Below are 19,098 nucleotides of genomic sequence, written 5' to 3'. Positions count from 1 at the left end.
ATGCATCATCCAAACCTGGTCGATGCGAGTGTCCCCTGAGTGGCACCCATGCTGGTGGCATGTATAAAACACCATCAGAACGTGATCGATGCCAGGTCCTCCTAACTGGCTCGCGTGTCGGTGGCACATAAAAAGTACCCACTACACTCTTGGAATGGTTGGCGTTTGGAAGGCATCCAGCTGTAGAAACATTGCCAGTTTTTATCTAAGATGTTAAGAATGGAATGTCTAAGTCATGCTAGCTTAATGTTAAGTTCAGGGTTGTGTGAGAGAGGATGGAGTGGGTTATCATGGTAGTAAGTGAGAAACCTAGAATAGGAGAAGAAGGGGGAGAGTAAGAGGAAGAAGAGAAGACTGATGATGATGGTGATATTGCTATTACACTAATTAAATATCTTTTACAGTTTTGTTTAAAACTACCTCACAGTGCTTTGTTGTATTGCAATTTATGATAGAAAATAATTTATGCAATACAGTACAATTGAAGTTCTAACTACATCCATGTCCATATATACTTACCTTTCTGTCTGTTTTTTACTTATGAATTTATTTTTATGGCTTATTTTGCAGAGTGTGTATTAGAGGCTATGTCTGAAGTAAATTCGGAACAAGCAAAAGATTCACTCCAACTACAGCATCGTCACCATAATCGACAACAAGAAATAATTCGACAAAAAGAAAAGAATGTCCAGCAAGAAGAATTAAAGAAATCAGATCCTTCTCATTCAGCTACTTCAGGATTACCTCAGAGTACACCAAATAGTCCAAAAGCAGATTTTGAACCCCGTATTGTCACTCTTTATCGTACTATTGAAGAAAATGATTCTTTAATTCAGTATCTCATAAGTCGAAACCAGTCTCATGCACCTAAAAACTTAGATACTTTATCTGATAGTATAAATTTTCGCATTCATGCTCCAGCACAACCTGTTATGACCAAAATGCCAAAAGATGACAAACAAGTTATTGAAGAACTGCAAATTCAAAATGAGGATCTCCGCAAGCATATTTTATTACTATTAAAAGAAGTGGAAAATTACCAATCCTTACAAAAAAGTTACCAAGAAGAAAATGAACTGTTACGTCTTAAAATTGAAAACCTGGAAAAAAAGCTTGAAATTAAATCCAAGAAAACAACTGCCAATGAGTATCAAACTTATGTTGATGAAGTACTTACTCCACTGGAAACTCCACAGTTTAATTATAAAGATATGACATTAAGAACTTTATGTAACTCCCAGCCTTTATAGCTCTATTTTAGCAATAGGCATGTCCAGTTCTGCTGTTGAATGATGACTTTTTAAAAAATTTATTTCTGATTTAATCTAAATGTAATCATTACTGATTGTCAAAATTTCATTAAAATATTTTTGTTCAGATGTTGAAACAGATGGGCATCAACCTCAAATTTGTGCATATGCCATTTATTAACAGATAAAATGATGACAAATAGAAAACAAAATATATTGTTTTCCCTTTTTATTTATAATAAAATAAATAACATCTATAACCTTTACAGCTACCTGAAATTAATATTTGTTATGAAGAAATTTGTTTAATTACTTCTTCAATAACTGGTTTGGGGAAAAATGAATGCATGATTTTTTGACTGGTCCAATTGTAAATTTTGTCATGAAAATTTCTTTGTGTTTTGTATCCTTAGTCTATGTTAGAGAGCATTATAGGTTTACATAGATATCTTACATTATAAGATGTATGTCATGGGACTTAGTGGGGTGGTTATACTTCTATAAAACTTATTTAAACAGGCCTTCACTCTTTCTTGCACTTCATCTTCAGCTCATTAATAGATAAAAAGGAAATAAGATGTACAAAGTAAACTCATTTTGTGATGTTAAGAACTAGTATAAATATTTGAGAATAAATCAAAGTAAATCATATCTCTTCATCAGAATTGCATGTCTACATAATCAAGATAACACTTGGCTCCTTCCACTTTTTTTATGAATAGGTAACATAAGAACTGTAACTAAATAGACTATTGCTGAATTCTAGTACACAACCTCAGAACAAATTCAGTTGTATTGGATAGCATTACACTAAATTCAACTAAACACAGCTTCTATCACAAGGGATGAGGAATTTCATAATAATTCATTTATTTTTTTAATATCTAATTAGTATAATTCCCGACTCATAAGCTGCAGCAAATGATAAAATACACTAGTAAGGTATATTTTGGAAAAAAGTTTTTACTGATTTATGAACATTACTATCCATGAATTATTTTGAAAAAATATCTCATTTAAAACAAGATAGTGTGCATTTACATGCTTGGCTATGTTTGCTACAAATTCACCAGTTTGTTTCCATTTCTACATAGATGTTTCAGATGTATACCAAGTGTCAGCTATCAATCTATAATAGAATAAAAGTATAAACAGGAAAACAACTGGCATCAGGTTAACTTATGAAATCTATATCTTTAAACATGATGGCTGAGTTGTTACATGAGCACGAAAGGAAGTAATAAGGTATGCAGAGTTTCTTACAGCTGTTTCAAGAATCTTTTCTACTCTAGGCACAAGGCCCAAAATTTTGGGGAAGGGGGCCAATTGATTAGATTGACCCCCAGTACGCAACTGGTACTTAATTTATTGATCTCAAAAGGATGAAAGGCAAAGTCGACCTTGGTGGAATTTGAACTCAGAACATAAAAGACAGATGAAATACTGCTAAGCATTTCACCTGGCATGCAAACTTTCTGCCAGTTTGCTGCCTTACAGTTGTTTCAAGAATAAATGTGCACATGGTGCAAAACAAATGGTAGCTGTTCTTATAGCAGCAATCAATTCCAGCATCAGAGGGCAAATGAGATATAACATTGGAAAGAGAATGAGGTAGAACCTTAGTAGAGAACTTTGGTTTACTGAGGAAGGTTAAGAGGCAGAGAAAATAAGGTCATACTAATAGACAGAAACTAACACTCACACCAAGGGACAGATATATAAATTTCTAGAGTTAGGGTAGAAAAAGTTATAAATCATCTGACTACAATTGGGTTCAGATATCATTCAGTGCACTTGAGGTATGTGTAATAACCAGAATAAAGAAATTATCCATTGTAACAATAAGGAGATAATATTTAATCGCAAGTTTAATGAAGGGTATGCATATGTTTAGGTGTGTGTGTGTGTGTGTAGAAGTTGTAAATGAGTGAAAACAGAGAGATCCTGAATTTTGTACCTTAGCAGATAATATCCAAAACTAGAGAATATTATCATCACCATTTAATGACCATTTTCCATGCTGACTTGGGTTGGACAATTTGACAGGAGCTGGCAAAATCAGGTGTTGTACCTGGTTTCATAGTCCATTTTGGCCCGGTTTCTGCAGATGGATAACCTTTCTAATGCCAACCACTTTACAGAGTGTGCTGGGTCCTTTTGGATGTAATGTAATTCCAGTCAGAATAGATACTGAAATTAAAAATTATGGATTATGGAATTGTACAGTGTTCAAGAAAGTGATAAATTTAGAATAGGGTTTAGTGAATGAAGATGTCAGATAGGTATACTGAAAGATAATCATAGTGAGAGATGAGTTAGGTGGACTAGAGGGATTAATTTAAGTTGAGTTAATTAGGCATTAGAGGTACATTTATTTTATGTTGGTGAGACTTTTATAGAGATTCTCAGTACTACATATAGGTTTGTGATATAGGTTAAGTTAATAGTTGTAAGAGGTACATCTACTTTATGTGGTTGAAACGTGTGTTAAAAGAGTCAATATACTATGTTTAGATTTGTGATAAAAGTTGAATTAAATTAAATCAGCATATGATGTATATCCGTTTTTATGTGAGTGAGACTTGTGTTGAGAGATTCAAAGTTCTACATTTAGATTTGTGATAAAATTGGAATGTTTTGAAGAATCTGTGGATATGTGTGGTAAACACCTCATTCTGTCTATTTAATAACAGGATTTGTTTACATTCTTTCAAGCATAACCAACATGGGGTATTTTCGCCCTAGTATGGAACATCAAATCAAGTAATATTATATGATACACTGATGGTCCATCAGATTCATTTCCCTCATACTGTAGAATATTGTCAGTGTTATACACACCATTAATTATTGGTAGAAGTAGTATTATTATTCACTGTCTTTTTCTCAGTAAGGTTATCTTGGTTATCCATAGTCCCATCTCCATTTTTATTAATCATTTTGTGGTGGTTATTAATTTGTTACACTGTGATTATGTAGCGCATAAATTATGGTGTAGTGTATGCAGGTTGAAGGGTATTGTATATTTATGAGTTTTGCCAAATACGTGCTTTCCTTTCAGGTACATGACGCTGCTGTCCCCCATCCCAGGGTCTTGCAGGCCTACACCTTCCATACCCTCAGAGTTGGCACACTTAATGTTGGCACATTGAAAGGTAGGTCTGGTGAGATTGTTGAGAGGCTTGAATGGAGATGTGTAGATTGTTGCTGCATCCAGGAAGTAAGCTGGAGAGGAAGTTCTGCTAGGTTCCTCACAGGCAAAGAACATAGGTATAAGATTTTCTGGGTAGGGAACACTGACTGGGTCGGGGGCGTGGGTATACTTCTTGCAGAGAAATGGGTTAATAAGGTAGTCAAGGTAGTCAGAGTCTGTGATAAAATACTTAGGATTAGATTAGTGCTGCAGTTAGCTTGGCTTATGCCCCTCAGTCAGGGTTACCTGATGAACAGAAAGACTGATTTTATGACACCCTCTTGCAGACTACCTCATTGACGAATAACAGGGACCTTCTCTTTGTGGCTGGTGACTTCAATGAGCATACTGGACAACATGTAGGGGGCTTCCATGGCGTACATGGTGGCTATAGTTTTGGTTCCTGCAATGAGGAGGGAACCAGGCTGCTAGAATTCTGTGATGTAAATGATCTTATGGTTTGTAGTACTAACTTCAGGAAACCTGCTCGTCACCTGTTCACTTATCAGTCTGGTAGACACACTAATCAATTTGACTACATCCTCACCAGGAAACGGGAAAGATGGCTACTTATAAATGCCAAAACCTTCCCAGGTGAAGAATGCACCCCACAACATAGATTAGTAGTTAGTGACTTCAGGATCAGGGCTAAATGGATGCCTAGAAGATGACCAACATAGAGAAAATGGGTCTAGAAGCTTAAGGATCCACTGAATGGACAGAGATTTAAAGACTTATTACTTGAAGCTTTTGCTGAAATAGAGGTGGAAAACAACTGGAGGTTCCTATGGGACAACCTGTTGAGGGATACTGACCAGATCTATTGCTGGTGCAAAGTCCCCTCTTGACCCAAGGCAACAAGGTGATGGAACGATGTAGTTGACAAGACCATTAGGGAAAAGAAACAGGCATGGAAGGACTGGAAGAACAGTGGTAGCAGGGAATTGTATCAGGTTGCCAGAAGGGAAGCTAGGAGACAGATTTACTTAGAGGGGAAGCACATAAAAAAAAAATTTGCCAGTGTTCTGCATCGTGAGGACCAAAGACTTGAAGTGTTTTGTGTAGCAAGACAGTGTGTAAGAGAGAATCGTGATGTCATAGGAGAGAAATGTGTCTGCATGGGTGATGGCTCACTTGCATTTAATGATGCTGCAAACAGAGAGACTTGGAGATGCCACTATGAAAAGTTGCTAAATGAGAAGAATGAATGGGAGAAACAGAGTCTGCTGAATGTCAACCCAAATGAACGACCAGCTACCTGAATTGACAGTACCTTGGTAGATACAGCAATTAAGGGTATGAAGACAGGGAAGGCCCCTGGCCCATCAGGAATCACTGCAGAGATGCTTAAAATATCAGGTGGTGTCAGCTATAGTCTAGTCACCCGTATAGTCAACCAGGTGATAGCAGCATGATAGTCAACTGCTACAAAGGTAAAGGTGATGCATTAGATACAAATTAGTTGTTGGATCAGGTAATGAAAGTCATGGAGAGGATCATTAGCCCAACTAACAAGGGAGAGAGTTAGTTTAGATGAGATGCAATTTGGGGTTGTGCCACGGGAAAGCATCACTGATGCTATATTTCTGGTAAGACAGCTACAAGAGAAATACCTAGCCAAAGATAAACCTCTGTACCTGGCTTTAGTTGACATGGAGAAAGCCTTTAACAGGGTCCCCCAATCACTTATCTGGTGGTCAATGCAGAAACTAGGGATAGTGAGAGCTGTACAAAGCCATGTACAGAGATGCTGTCAGTAAGGTGAGGGTTGGCAACGAGTATAGTGAAGAATTCTTAATAAGTAGGAAGGTAGACAAATCAGAAATCCCTTCAGGTAGATGGCCCTGCTCAATCTGTAGAAAAGGTGTAAGATATACCCGGTGAAAGCTATGGACACATAAGTGATGCAGCAATATCAAAGGAAGGCTAACTGGGAAGATAACACTGAAAATGTGCAGGAAACAACTTCCATCACATGCCAGCGAGAAAAACTAGAAGTAGTTGATAGCTTCCATTACCATTACCAAGTCAGTAGGGGGGGATGCTCTGAGAGTATAGCTGCTAGAATAAGAACAGTCTGGGCAAACTTCAGAGAGCTCCACCTCTGCTGGTGACAAATGGCCTCTTGCTCAGAGTAAAAGGTAGACTGTATGACACATGTTTGCAAACAGCCATGTTACATGGCAGTGAAACATGGGCCGTGACTGCTGAGAACATGCGTAAGCTTGCAAGAAAGGAAACTAGTATGCTCTGCTGGATGTGAAATGTCAGTGTGCACACATGACAGAGTGTAAGAGAAAAGTTGGACATAAGAAGCATCAGATGTGGTGTGCAAGAGAGATGACTGTGCTGGTATGGTCATGTGTTGTATATGGATGAGGACAGATGTGTGAAAAAGTGTCACCCCCTAGCGGTAGAGGGAACCTGTAGAAGAGGTAGATCCTGGAAGACCTGGGATGAGGTGGTGAAGCACGACCTTTGAATGTTGGGCCTCACGGAGACGATAACAAATGACTGAGATATGCTGTGCATGAGAAGACCTGGCAAGCCAAGTGAGACCGTAACTGTGGCCTATGCCAGTGCAGCATAATCAGCCCATTTAAGAGTACCCTTCAATCACTAGACAATAAACTGTGCTTGCTAAGACCTGTTGAGTCAAGTGAAGTCATTGTTGCAGCTGATGCCAGTACCGCCTGACTGGCACCCATGCTAGTGGCACGTAAAAAATACCATTTGAGCGTGGTTGATGCCTGTACCGCCTGACTGGTCCTCGTGTCGGTGGCATGTAAAAAGTACCCACTACACTCTCAGAGTGGTTGGCATTAAGAAGGACATCCAGCTGTTGAAACTTTGCCAGATCAGTCAACTTTGCAGCCTCAGTCAAACCATCCAACCAATGCAAGCATGGAAAGTTAAACGACAATGATGATGATTAATTTGTTACACGGGTTATCTGTAAGGCTATTATTACTAGTTCTATTATTATGACTACTATTACTCTCCTGTGCCAGAGCACATAAAATGCACCCAACACTCTGTAAAGTGGTTGGCATTAGGAAGGGCATCAAGCCAAATCAAGCTGGAACCTGGTACAGCTCTGATCAAACAACCCATCCCATGTTAGCATGGAAAACAGATGTAGAAATTATGATGATGGTTATTATTGTTGTTGTTTTTGTTATTCTTGCTATAGTTGTTAATATTATTATTATTATTATTGCTATTATTGGAGTTACTGCTTTCATTATCCATCATATTAAGCTGGGTGGTGCAGCTGGTGCCAGTTACACATGGCTTCTTACATACTAGACCACTCAGCACCCCCTCTCCCTACCCATTACGTCATATTGCCGCCTTTTATGACTTGCTACATAAGCCCTTCATCAGAAAAATTGTCAATTTTGCGAAAAAAGAATAATCATAATACATATGTATTTCAATACAATGTTTGAATTAATACTTTTAGCAAGCCAAATATATAAATTTACAAAGAATCCACAAATTTACAATGTTAAAGAAATGAAAATAACTGCTCATCACGGTTTTACAATAACAACAGCCTTCTTGTAAAGTTTATTAAATTGTTCAATCTAATTTCTCTGGAAAAAAATTACAAAACTTTTTTTTTATAAACAAAAAATTCTAGGAATATAAAAGTTCATGAGGAATATATTCAAGCAAACTGAGAAAGTTTTTTTTTCTACTTTACATAAATTATTTCATCCTGGTATTGGAGCTTCATTAAAATTCGATTTTGTTTGGCCTGGTATGAATAAGGATATTTGTTCTTGGGTTCAATTGTATAAGCAGTGCCAAAAAGCAAAAGTAAATCATCACATTAAAGCACCATTAGGTACTTTTGCAAATCCTGATGCCAGATTCCAACACATTCATATTGACATAGTTGGACCATTGCCTCCTGTGGAAGGTATTATTTATTTGTTAACATGCATAGATCTTTTTCGCAATGGCCAGAAGCTTATCCAATCAAAGACATATCTGCAGTAACTATAGCAAGAACTTTATTTACCAGTTGGATGTCTAGATTAGATTCAGCATACCCAACACATTGACGACAGATTGTGGAAGACAATTTGAGTCTACACTTTTCACAGAATTCAACAAATTGTTGGGAATTCATAGAATTCGTACAACTTCACATCAAGCACAATCTAACGGCATGATAGAAAGGTTTCATAGGCAGTTGAAATCTTCCTTAAGAACTTATTCTGATTCTAGCAATTGGTTAGAAGTTTTACCAGTGAACTTTTGTATGGAACATTAACTCTACTTGGTCAAATGTTTGAAGAAACCAATTCTTTCAATGGAGATATTAACAATTATGTAACCCGACTCAAGAGATTTCTTTCTGATGTTCCTTCTTTTACAAGTAAATTACAAAATATTAAAAGTTTTGTTCCTTCTGATATTAATTCTTGGATTCATGTATTTGTACGTAATGATGTCAGTCATCATTCACTGAATTATAACTATAGTGGACCTTTTAAAGTTTTGTCAATTAAAGATAAAGGCAGTTGAAATCTATTATTGTTTATTTCTTCAGCGTTCTTCAACTTGTTAATAAAATGTTGTGTAACGAAACTGTCATCTATTTTCAATTGAAAATTTTATATATTTTTCACAAGTGTCAATACTTTTATGATGTGGCAGTTTATCTATTTGATCACAGAGGGGTCACCACTTTTTATAGACGGTTTGGAGAGTGTTTGTGTACCACTACTTATGTAATGGTTTTTCTATCTTATTTTTTATGTTTCCTATTTGGAAAAAGATAATAAATATATTTTACTTTTGAAGTAGGAATCTATATTGATAAACACATCACTTATAACTTATAAGTGTTATCATTATACATAAATCCTGACTCTAGCTACATAAACGCTATAGCAAGAAATATATACTCTGAAACACTAACCGCTATAAAAAAAAAATACACTGTTTCATAATTGCAGAAATAAATTTCATTAACAAATTGAAGAACGTGAAGAAAGAGAAGATAATTACTAAATTAATTTATTTATGTACATTTAACATTTACAGTACAATTGTAAAGTAAAATCATTTTGTCGTAGAGAGTTACGACTTAAAATTCACACTAGCTAATCCTTCATACTAACTACTAGAGTTCACAACAATTCAAATAAGTCTTGTTGGATTTAAGTAATTTTTGTCATCTTGCACATTATCATCTTTGTTGAAACTGTATTCCCCATACTGCATTGATTGTGTATCCATAGATGTATTTCTTTGTAACAAAATCCTTTGTTTCTTCTTCTTGTTTTCTTTTAAAACAACTTTTCCTATTTTCTTCATTCACATATCATTTCTACAGTTGGTGGTGGTCTATACTATCACTCATTTATCTAGCTGCTGAGTTATTTGAAATAGTCAACATGCAGTTTATGTCTTTTCTGATCAGTTACCATTGTGTAGTATTGTAGAGTCTCTGCTGAAGAACTAAATTGACAGTTAGCAGAAGCATCTACATGTCTGCGAAGAGCATGTGAGGCATCAATATGGCATTCTCTTGCAAGTGACAGTAACCACATGTAAATTGCTTACTAATATCCATCAATACATAACAAAACTAATAAATATGGTAATCAGAGTACTGGAATATAGTTATATGTCAATTGTAACAAAAGTTTATATTATAAAACTGGTGGTCGAGTGAGGACTGACCCTGGTTGCCAAATGCCACTTTACAGCCTGACCTTTTAGTGCTGTTTTCAGGAAAAATGAGTTGTATGAGCTGAGAAATACTGGAAACAACATGAATATTTTTTATTTAAAAGTTTGCAGAAAAAATAATTACTTTTAGGTTATCTACCATGGGAATTGAAAAATCCAGCAATTTGGACTCTCATTTTCCTTTTACTTGCAGAGTGGCAGGCCCTTCAGTACCAGTGAGCTCGATGCTGTTAATGCTGTTTAAACTGATATAGGAAAGATATGAATGGGTAGGAAATTCCAGAAGACCTGTGTTCTGGGAATAACGGATTGGGTATAGTGGTATAGTGGTTAGTGTAGGGAAAGGGTGATGAGAGGTGGAGAGATAAGTGGGAAACCAACCAGCTTTAAGGAGCAGAAGCCATTATAGTAGCTACAAAAGAAATGGTTCTCCTGTGGGCCAGACGCTGGAATATGTGTTTGTTAGTGATGATGTGCCACTGTTCTGAATAGCTTTTTTTAAGTCTTTTACTAATTGATTCTGTTTTAAGATCCCGTAATTTTAAGCAGCTGTATTATTGTTTTCCTCTGTTTATATTTGCCATAGGTACAGGCAGGGCTGTGTGGTTAAGGAGCTTGCTTTGCAACCACGTAATTTTTGATTCAGTCTCACTGCATGGTACCCTGGGTAAGTGTCTCCCCCAGCTGACCAATACTTTGTTAGTGAATTTGCTAGACAGATGTTCATTGTAAATGTGTGTGTGTGTTTGTCCCCAACCATTGCTTGACAACCAGTGTTGGTTTGTTTATATCCCCATAACTTAGAGGTTTGGCAAAGACACTGATAGCATAAGACTCAGATTTTAAAATGGGGGTCAATGTGTTTGACTAAAAACACTTCAAGGTGTCCCAGCACAGGCAAGTTCATTGACTGAAATAAGTATAAGATAAAAAGATAGGCTGGTGGTCACTAAGAAATCTTGAGGTTGATGAATAGTTTGTGAGAGGCATGTAAGCCATATATAGGGGTACTGTCAACAAAGCATTGGTAATAAGATCAGTGATCAATTTAGTGTGCAACCAGATATCAACCAGAGCTTAGCTCTCAATCTCTTTCCATTTATTATAGTTACCCAGACTATAACACAAAGGTTCAAGTCTGTTGTTGGCATCTCCTTTATTTCAGTGATTTAATTCTCTTAGTCATATAAGTCAAAGAATTACAGGAAAAGTTCCAAACATAGATGCAGTGTTTAAAATCAAGACACATAAAAGTTAATGAAAGTCTTAGAAAATAAGACAGAACACTACAATCACCGGGGAAGTAGCAATGCCCAGTATGCAGAAAGTCAACAGGTACCAATTCTATATCAATAATGGGTCGAAAAAGGATTTCATATATAATAGATGTTCAGAAGCAAGCAAACCCAAGAACTGAAATCTTTCAATTCCCCAAAAACCTTGCTAAAAATAATTGATAGCCTCTGTTACCAAGTTGACCTCTCCAAGTAAAGGGCTTGTATATGGTGTGTAATATTACATAGTAGCAAGACATGGGGGTTGAATGTTGGAGTTATGCAAAAGCTGGAAAGCAATGGATATGCATACAAGAGAGATGACTGCATATGCAAAATGGGTGAAAAGTGCAAGAATAGAGAGATATGAGAAGAAGTGATGAGATCTGATCTCAGGCCTGACAGAAGACTACAACAAATAGTGATACACCAGTAGGGAAAAGTGAATGTAAAAAGATGCCTACAGGAATTTTAAAAGTTCCTTTTGGAACAGTGAATTACCTGAAAAAAATTTATAATCATGGAAAGTCAAGAAAAAATAATTTTCATTGAAAAATGTAGTTTTTAAAATAGTAATTGATTAAATTTTATTAAAACTTGCTGGCATTTTGAGAAGTTTAACCTATATAGTAGAATTTCCTTGAATCTATATCATTATCATCCACACCTAAGTCAATAAATGTTTCTGTTGCTTTTCACAACAATTTACATAACTGAATAAGTTATCTCATATGCCAATGTTCAATATTTGTTTATTTTATTCCGTGTCATTGATTTGGCTAACTTGTTATGAATATGTAAGGTACTAGATACTTTAAATAGCTTTCCATATGTTAATGTAATTTCATAGACCATCCATTTTTATTTTCTTAAATAAGTCCAGAGCTTTTCTAATATGATGAACTTTTGTTAGAACTGTATTAATTTTCCAGTGTAGATGTGCTTACTAGTAATTAAGCCAGTAAGACATTAATCATCAATAAACCCCAAAAGTAAGCAATAGTTAGTTCCATAGTTTTTTTTCTTTAAGGAATACCATAAATATACTAATTATTTAAACTTTTTGATGTATTCATTTATTACTGTTTCATTTATTTCTATTTAAAAAGTATTTCAGATATTTTAGTATTAAGTAAAGTGTGATACCTGATTAGATAAGTCAATACTGAGGATATGATAAAAATGTTTATAGACATGAACACTGTGAAACATCTCTGATTTGGTTATTTTTCTTCTTGCATACATTTTTCAAGAACAGCTTCCCAGTTTTGTACGTATGTATAAGGTATCAACAGCTTTGACTCATATTCATTTGATATACTATGATAAAAATAATGATAAATAAGCTCTTCTAAAGAGCTGAATTCAATTCCTTTTTTAAGATAATATTTTGGTTTCTGCAAAAAGAAAAAAGAAATACATTTTAGATGTCAGCACTGAAACTCCACAAGCTTTTTGCTGTTAATTATTATTTTGGAAGAAGACAGGTATTGCCCTAACCTGTTAGATACAATCTCTCTAGGTTAAAATAAGCAAGAATATATAAGGTTGATGCTCCAATTATGGAGTTTAAAATGTTGGTAATTTATGATTGAAATGCAGAATTTCTACAGTACATCAGTGAGAGTAAGTTGGCAAGTGACTTCATACCAATCTGTCTGGTGACATTTTTTGCAGTATTTAAACGTGGGTTTCATATGTATTTTGTAAATAGTTACTTAGTTTGGGGAGCTGAAGTATTTTCTGGCTCTGAAGTGATACTGTAGCAGCCTTAGGATTCTAGTCACATATTCATGTTTATGAGTGAGTGGTGTACTGAATTGTTTCTTTTATAGGTGCAGAAATTTAGGAAAGTAGATTATTGATGTATAGGGGGATGAATGTTAGGGGCCGTACCAAACCTGGAAGCACTTCAAAGGTGACAAAATGTGGGTCAAAGTACTATGATGTAATTGTACAGAAATTTCTGACCCAAAAGACAACAGATAGATGAATCACATAGGCAAATAGTCTAACTAGGAGATTTGCATATCAAACACAGTAGAAAGCTTTGCTGATAACAGGTATTTATTTTCACTAAATATATTGAGAGTGAGAAGCCCACAAGTGAGTGAAACAGAGGACAGTCTGCTGTAGATTTCACTTAACAGAAACCATAATTCCACAGGATATCCTGGAAAAAGAGGTGGATGCCTAATCCACTGAAAACATAATCCCTTCCTATTGAACTCTCTGCAACTGATTGAATATCATTAGTTCTATGCTGATTAACAATGGCAACAAATGCACTTGAGTTAAGATGTATCAAAAGTAGCACAGTAGGTGGCTGAAACCATCCTCTAGGTATGTCCCTCTATACACCTCACACAATTAAAGGACATAATCCTAACTTCCAAGGTTGTTCATGCACAAAAATTTGGGCAAAAAAAAAAAAAGAGACCTGCAGAAAATCATTCAGCATCACCAATGAGAATTTTAGTCACTTCCACAATGCTTACAGAATACCTATCAGGAAAACAGGGTGCTTTGTGTATTGATGATGCAAGCTGATTTACAAGTTAACTCTGTAAAGTAGCATACCTGTAGATGAAGCCAGTTTTGATGGTGTCCCTTCCATTACTATCAAACAGTGTCTGTTAGAATTTTACAACCATCTATTTATTCCATTTTGCAGAAATGTGTGACTGTATCTCATCTGTAACAAGGTCGAGTTCTCTGATTCTATTAACTCTCACCTAATTACCCTTATTTCAAATTTCACATCCAACTCTCACCCAATTACCATTCACAGAGGTAAACAATCATCATCAACCATGAGTACCTCCTAGCTAAGTTACCTATGTGAAGACTCTACACTATGATCTGGTGCCTTCTCAAAGCTTCGCCACAACCGCCCAGCAGCAGAGGCAATAAAACAAAAGTTTCTTATCAGTCTGCTTCAATGCAATGTGTATTAATTATAGCCCCCACCTTTAACCCACACTCCTTTGCAAATCACACTCTTCTTTTACATTTTTTATATAGGTATTATCCACATGCAGCATAGACACTTCATGCCATACATACTTGAGCAGAGATCTTGTCCCAAATAGAACATAATTTGGGTTTCTTCACCGGCACAAAGTAAACAATCATGCAACATTATGCTTGAACTGCACACAAGTGAGACAGTCAAAATCACAACTGCTAGGCCTCACAATTCTAATTACACACACTCTCTCTCTCTCCAACTCAACTTTTCCAATCATCCCTCTCTAGATTCAATAAACACTTCTCAATACTTCCTCTCTAGAAACATACAGAATTCTTTCTCTTCTAATATATAGCACAAAAATGACAAAAAAGAAACAAAGTTTTTCTCATCTTCTCTCTCTCTCTCCTTTTTTCTCTTTCTCTCCCCTACTTACCAGCACACTCAAACCCTTCAGTATTACTGCAAATGAAGTTAGCAATAATGATAGAGTGCTACTAAATGCTTTACAGTATTGTCCATCCATACGTCAGTATTATTGTCTTCATTGGGTTGAAAGACTATTTAAATCAAATTTTATGAATCAATCAATAATAATGATATGGTAGGGTTTTCAGCATTGCAATGGATTTAGAAGAGCTCCTGCAGTTTCTGTGTGGGGCAAAGCATCTCTGATATTTATTTCACCTATTTCACAGTATTATAAAAAAAAAGTCAACTGATTTACATTCACAATCAGATGCATTCATCAGTGCATGATTAACTCAATTGACCGGTGCATTCTCAAGCTATATTTATGAGAAGAATTCAGTTCAAGATAACAAAATATTAGTTATACAGAGATATACTATTGCACTTCTACACAGCACTTATTCCTAGCTAGATGGACTAAAGGCTAGTGCAAATTATAATTACTATTATTATTTGTTAATTTAATTTATCTATGTACCCACACAGTATCATTTATTTCATGCCATATGTTATAGTAAACTTAAGAAATCCTATGTTCAATTCAATTCTCTCTCACTTTAATGCTCATTATAATCATCATTATTGTTATTCATTCATTTATTTATCTATTTTTGTCACAAAGTTTGACTTACTCCATACTGTATGTTATAGTTATAGCTATAGTTAATTTAAGAAGGCAAATGTTCTGTTTTACTCTATAGTGTTCTCTATGATTATTATTGTTATTCATTTAGCGATATGTTATAGCAAAGTTAAGAAATCCAATTGTTCAGTTCTGTTTACTCTCGCTCTAAATCTCAAAAATTCCATCTCTTTATGTTTTGCTATCTTATCCAAATGACCCACTGTTTCCTCGACCAGCCCTAATTCTGGAAAATGTCATCACTCTCCACCTCTCTCTGTTTTGTTAACCACTTACTTTTCCCATGTTGATTGTTAATCAGTAACTCGCTTTGTCTGTGGCTATGCCACATCAGCTTTTGCTAGGGAAGAAGGCTGCCACAGTCCTTTGCCATTTGCTTTGTACCCTCCCATCTCACTCCTGCCACCTATACTGGAAGTCTTTATCCTCTGACCTCTACTGAATGTCTTTCTCCTGAGCACCTCAAATAGCTTACTATATGGAGCACCTTCCAACCTCCTTTCCCCCTCCATCCCTACCTAGTGTCTATCTACTGTTGAATATAGTGATTATGAAGTGAATAAAATGATGGTGTTGAAGGCTATTTGTATGTTTATGAAATCTGTCAAATGCAAGCTTTTTTTTCATATGCATAATGCTGCTGTTCCCGATCCCAGGGTCTTGCCAGCCCACAACTTCCATACCCTCAGAGCTGGCACACTTAATGATGGCACATTGAAAGGTAGGTCTGGTGAGATTGTTGAGAGGCTTGAATGGAGATGTGTCGATTGGTGCTGCATCCAAGAAGTCAAGAAATAAGGTGGAGATGAAGTTCTGCTAGGTTTCTCACAGGCAAAGAACATAGGTATGAAATTTTCTGGGTAGGGAACACTGATGGGGTTGCAGGCGTGGGTATACTCCTTGTGGAGAAATGGGTTAATAAGGTAAATTGAGGAAATGAGAGTCTGTGATAGAATACTTAAGCTTAGACTAGTGCTGCAACATGGATTAGTAACCATTATCTCGGCCTAGGCCCCTCAGCCAGGGCTACCCGATGAACAGAAAGATCGATTTTATGACACCCTCTTGCAGACTACTTCATCAACAAATGACAGAGACCTCCCTGTGGCTGGCGGTTTCAACGGGCATGTTGGACAATATCCAAAGAGCTTCCATGGTGTACATGGTGGCAATGGATTTGGTTCCCACAATGAGCAGGGAACCAGGCTCCTGGAGTTCTGTGATGCAAATGATCTTATGGTTTGTAATACTAACTTCAGGAAACCTGCCCGTCACCTGTTCACTTACCAGTCTGGTGGGCACACAAGTCAGATTGACTACATCCTCGCCAGGAAACAGGAAAGATGGCTACTTATAAATGCCTAAACCTTCCCAGGTGAAGAATGCACACTACAACATAGCTTAGTAGTTAGTGACTTCGGGATCAGAGCTAAATGGATGCCCAGAAGACAACCAGCATGAAAAAGAAGGGTCTGGAAGCTTAAGGATCCATTGAATGGACAGAGATTTAGAGATATATTACTTGAAGCTTTTGACAAAAAAGAGGAGGATATAGCATCACATAATGTGGAGGACAACTGGAGGTTCCTACAGGACAACCTGTTGAGGGCTACTAACCAGATCTATTGCTGGCGCAAAGTTCCCTCTTGACCTAAGGTAACGTGGTTGTGGAACAATGTAGATGACAGGGCCATTAAGGAAAAGAAATAGGCATGGAAGGACTGGAAGTGTGCTGGTAGCACAGAACTGCATCAGACTGCCAGAAGGGAAGCTAGGAGACAGGTTTACTTAGCCAGAGGGGAAGCAGATAAGAAAAAAATTGCCAATGTTCTGCATCGTGAAGAATAGAGACTTGAAATGTTTCATATTGCAAGACAGTGTGTGTGAGAGAATCGTGATGTCGTAGGAGGGAAATGTGTTCGCATGGATGATGGCTCACCTACATTTAATGATGCTGCAAACAGAGACTTGGAGACACCACTATGAAATGTTGCTAAACGAGGAGAATGAATGGGAGAAACAGAGTCTGCTGAATGTCGACCCAACAGAGGGAACAGCTATTCAAATTGACAGTACCTTGGTAGATAAAGCAATTAAAGGTATGGAGACAGGGAAAGACTCTGGCCCAACAGGAATCACTGCTGAGATGCTTAAAATATCTGGCAGTGTAGGCTATAGTCTAGTCACCCATGTAGTCAACCAGGTGATACATGAAGGAGTCATATCCAATGACTAGTGTAGTAGCATGATAGTCAACTGCTACAAAGGTAAAGGTGATGCATTAGATATAAATAATTACAGAGGTATCAAATTGTTGGATCAGGTGATGAAAGTCACGGAGAGGGTGATAGCCCAACTAATTAGGGAGAGAGTTAGTTTAGATGAGATGCAGTTTGGAGTTGTGCCAGGGAAAAGTGTCACTGATGCTGTATTTCTGGTAAGACACCTGCAGGAGAAATTCCTAGCCAAAGATAAACCTCTGTACTTGACTTTCATTGACATGGAGAAAGCCTTTAACAGGGTCCTCCAATCACTTATCTAGTGGTCAATGTGGAAACTAGGGATAGATGAATAGTTAGTGAGAGCTGTACAAGCCATGTACAGGGATACTGTCAGTAAGGTGAGGGTTGGCAATGAGCATAGTGAAGAATTCTGGATAGAAGGGGTTCACCAAGGATCAGTCCTCAGTCCCCTCTTATTCATCATAGTTCTCCAGACAATAACAGAGGAATTCAAGACAGGATGTCCCCTGGGAGCTCCTCTATGCTGATGACCTGGCTGTAATTGCTGAGTCACTACTAGAGATAGAGAAGTTTAGGGTGTTGAAGCAAGGTCTGTAATCGAAGGGCCTTACAGTCAATCTAGCAAAAACTACTTAATAAGTAGGAAGGCAGACAAATCACAAATCCCTTCAGGTAGATGGCCCTGCTCAATCTGTAGAAAGGTGTAGGTAGAAACTCCATAAGATGTACCTGTTGTAAGCTATGGACACATAAGAGGGGCAGCAATATCTAAGGAAGGTTAACCAGGAAGACACATTTTGTGTGTAACAGATGCACAGGGGCAATAGACACCAAAGATGTACAGAAAACAGATTCCATCACATGCTAGGGAGAAAAACTAGAAGTAGGTGATAGCTTTCGTTACCTAGGTGACCAAGTCAGTGGCAGAGGTAGATGCTAGACTAGGAATAGTCTGGGCAAACTTCAGAATGCTCCTACCTCTGCTGGTAACAAAGGGCTTCTCACAGAGAGTGAAAGGTAGACTGTTTGATGCATGTGTGTGAACAACCATGCTACATGGCAGTGAAATATGGGCCATGACTGCTGAGAACATGCATATGCTTGAAAGAAATGAAGCCAGTGTGCTCCACTGGATGTGCAATGTCAGTGTGCATACACAACAGAGTGTAAACGCCCTGAGAGAAAAGTTGGACATAAAAAGCATCAAATGTGTGCAAGAGAAATGACTGCGTTGGTATGGTCATGTGTTGCATATGGATGAGAACAGCTGTGTGAAGAAGTGTCACACCATAACAGTGGAGGGCACCTGTGGAAGAGGTAGACCCAGGAAGACATGGGATG

The 19,098-nt window shown here is 37.0% G+C and overlaps 2 protein-coding genes across 4 annotated transcripts in view; one reads left to right on the top strand and one right to left on the bottom strand.

Moving 5' to 3' along the window:
* LOC106873769 (nuclear receptor-binding factor 2) overlaps positions 1-8,988 on the top strand; it is a 106,381-nt gene extending 97,393 nt beyond the window's left edge. For all 3 annotated transcript variants that reach the window (XM_089347100.1, XM_089347101.1, XM_052978385.2), the window contains one exon: positions 571-8,988. In XM_089347100.1, coding sequence (XP_089203226.1) covers positions 588-1,250 — 663 coding nt within the window. In that variant the 5' untranslated portion in view covers positions 571-587 and the 3' untranslated portion in view covers positions 1,251-8,988. The remainder of the gene's footprint in view (positions 1-570) is intronic.
* Positions 8,989-11,990: 3,002 nt separating this feature from the next.
* The window catches only part of LOC106882591 (uncharacterized), a 342,852-nt gene continuing 335,744 nt past the window's right edge, over positions 11,991-19,098 (bottom strand). Inside the window, exon 16 of the mRNA XM_089347102.1 lies at positions 11,991-12,826. Coding sequence (XP_089203228.1) covers positions 12,653-12,826 — 174 coding nt within the window. The 3' untranslated portion in view covers positions 11,991-12,652. The remainder of the gene's footprint in view (positions 12,827-19,098) is intronic.

The sequence above is a fragment of the Octopus bimaculoides genome, chromosome 2, assembly GCF_046866305.1.
Source record: "Octopus bimaculoides isolate indiv1 chromosome 2, ASM4686630v1, whole genome shotgun sequence".
In the NCBI taxonomy this organism is placed as follows: domain Eukaryota; kingdom Metazoa; phylum Mollusca; class Cephalopoda; order Octopoda; family Octopodidae; genus Octopus; species Octopus bimaculoides.
Note: the sequence above shows the minus strand (reverse complement) of the source record. Positions and strands in the feature narration are given on the sequence as shown.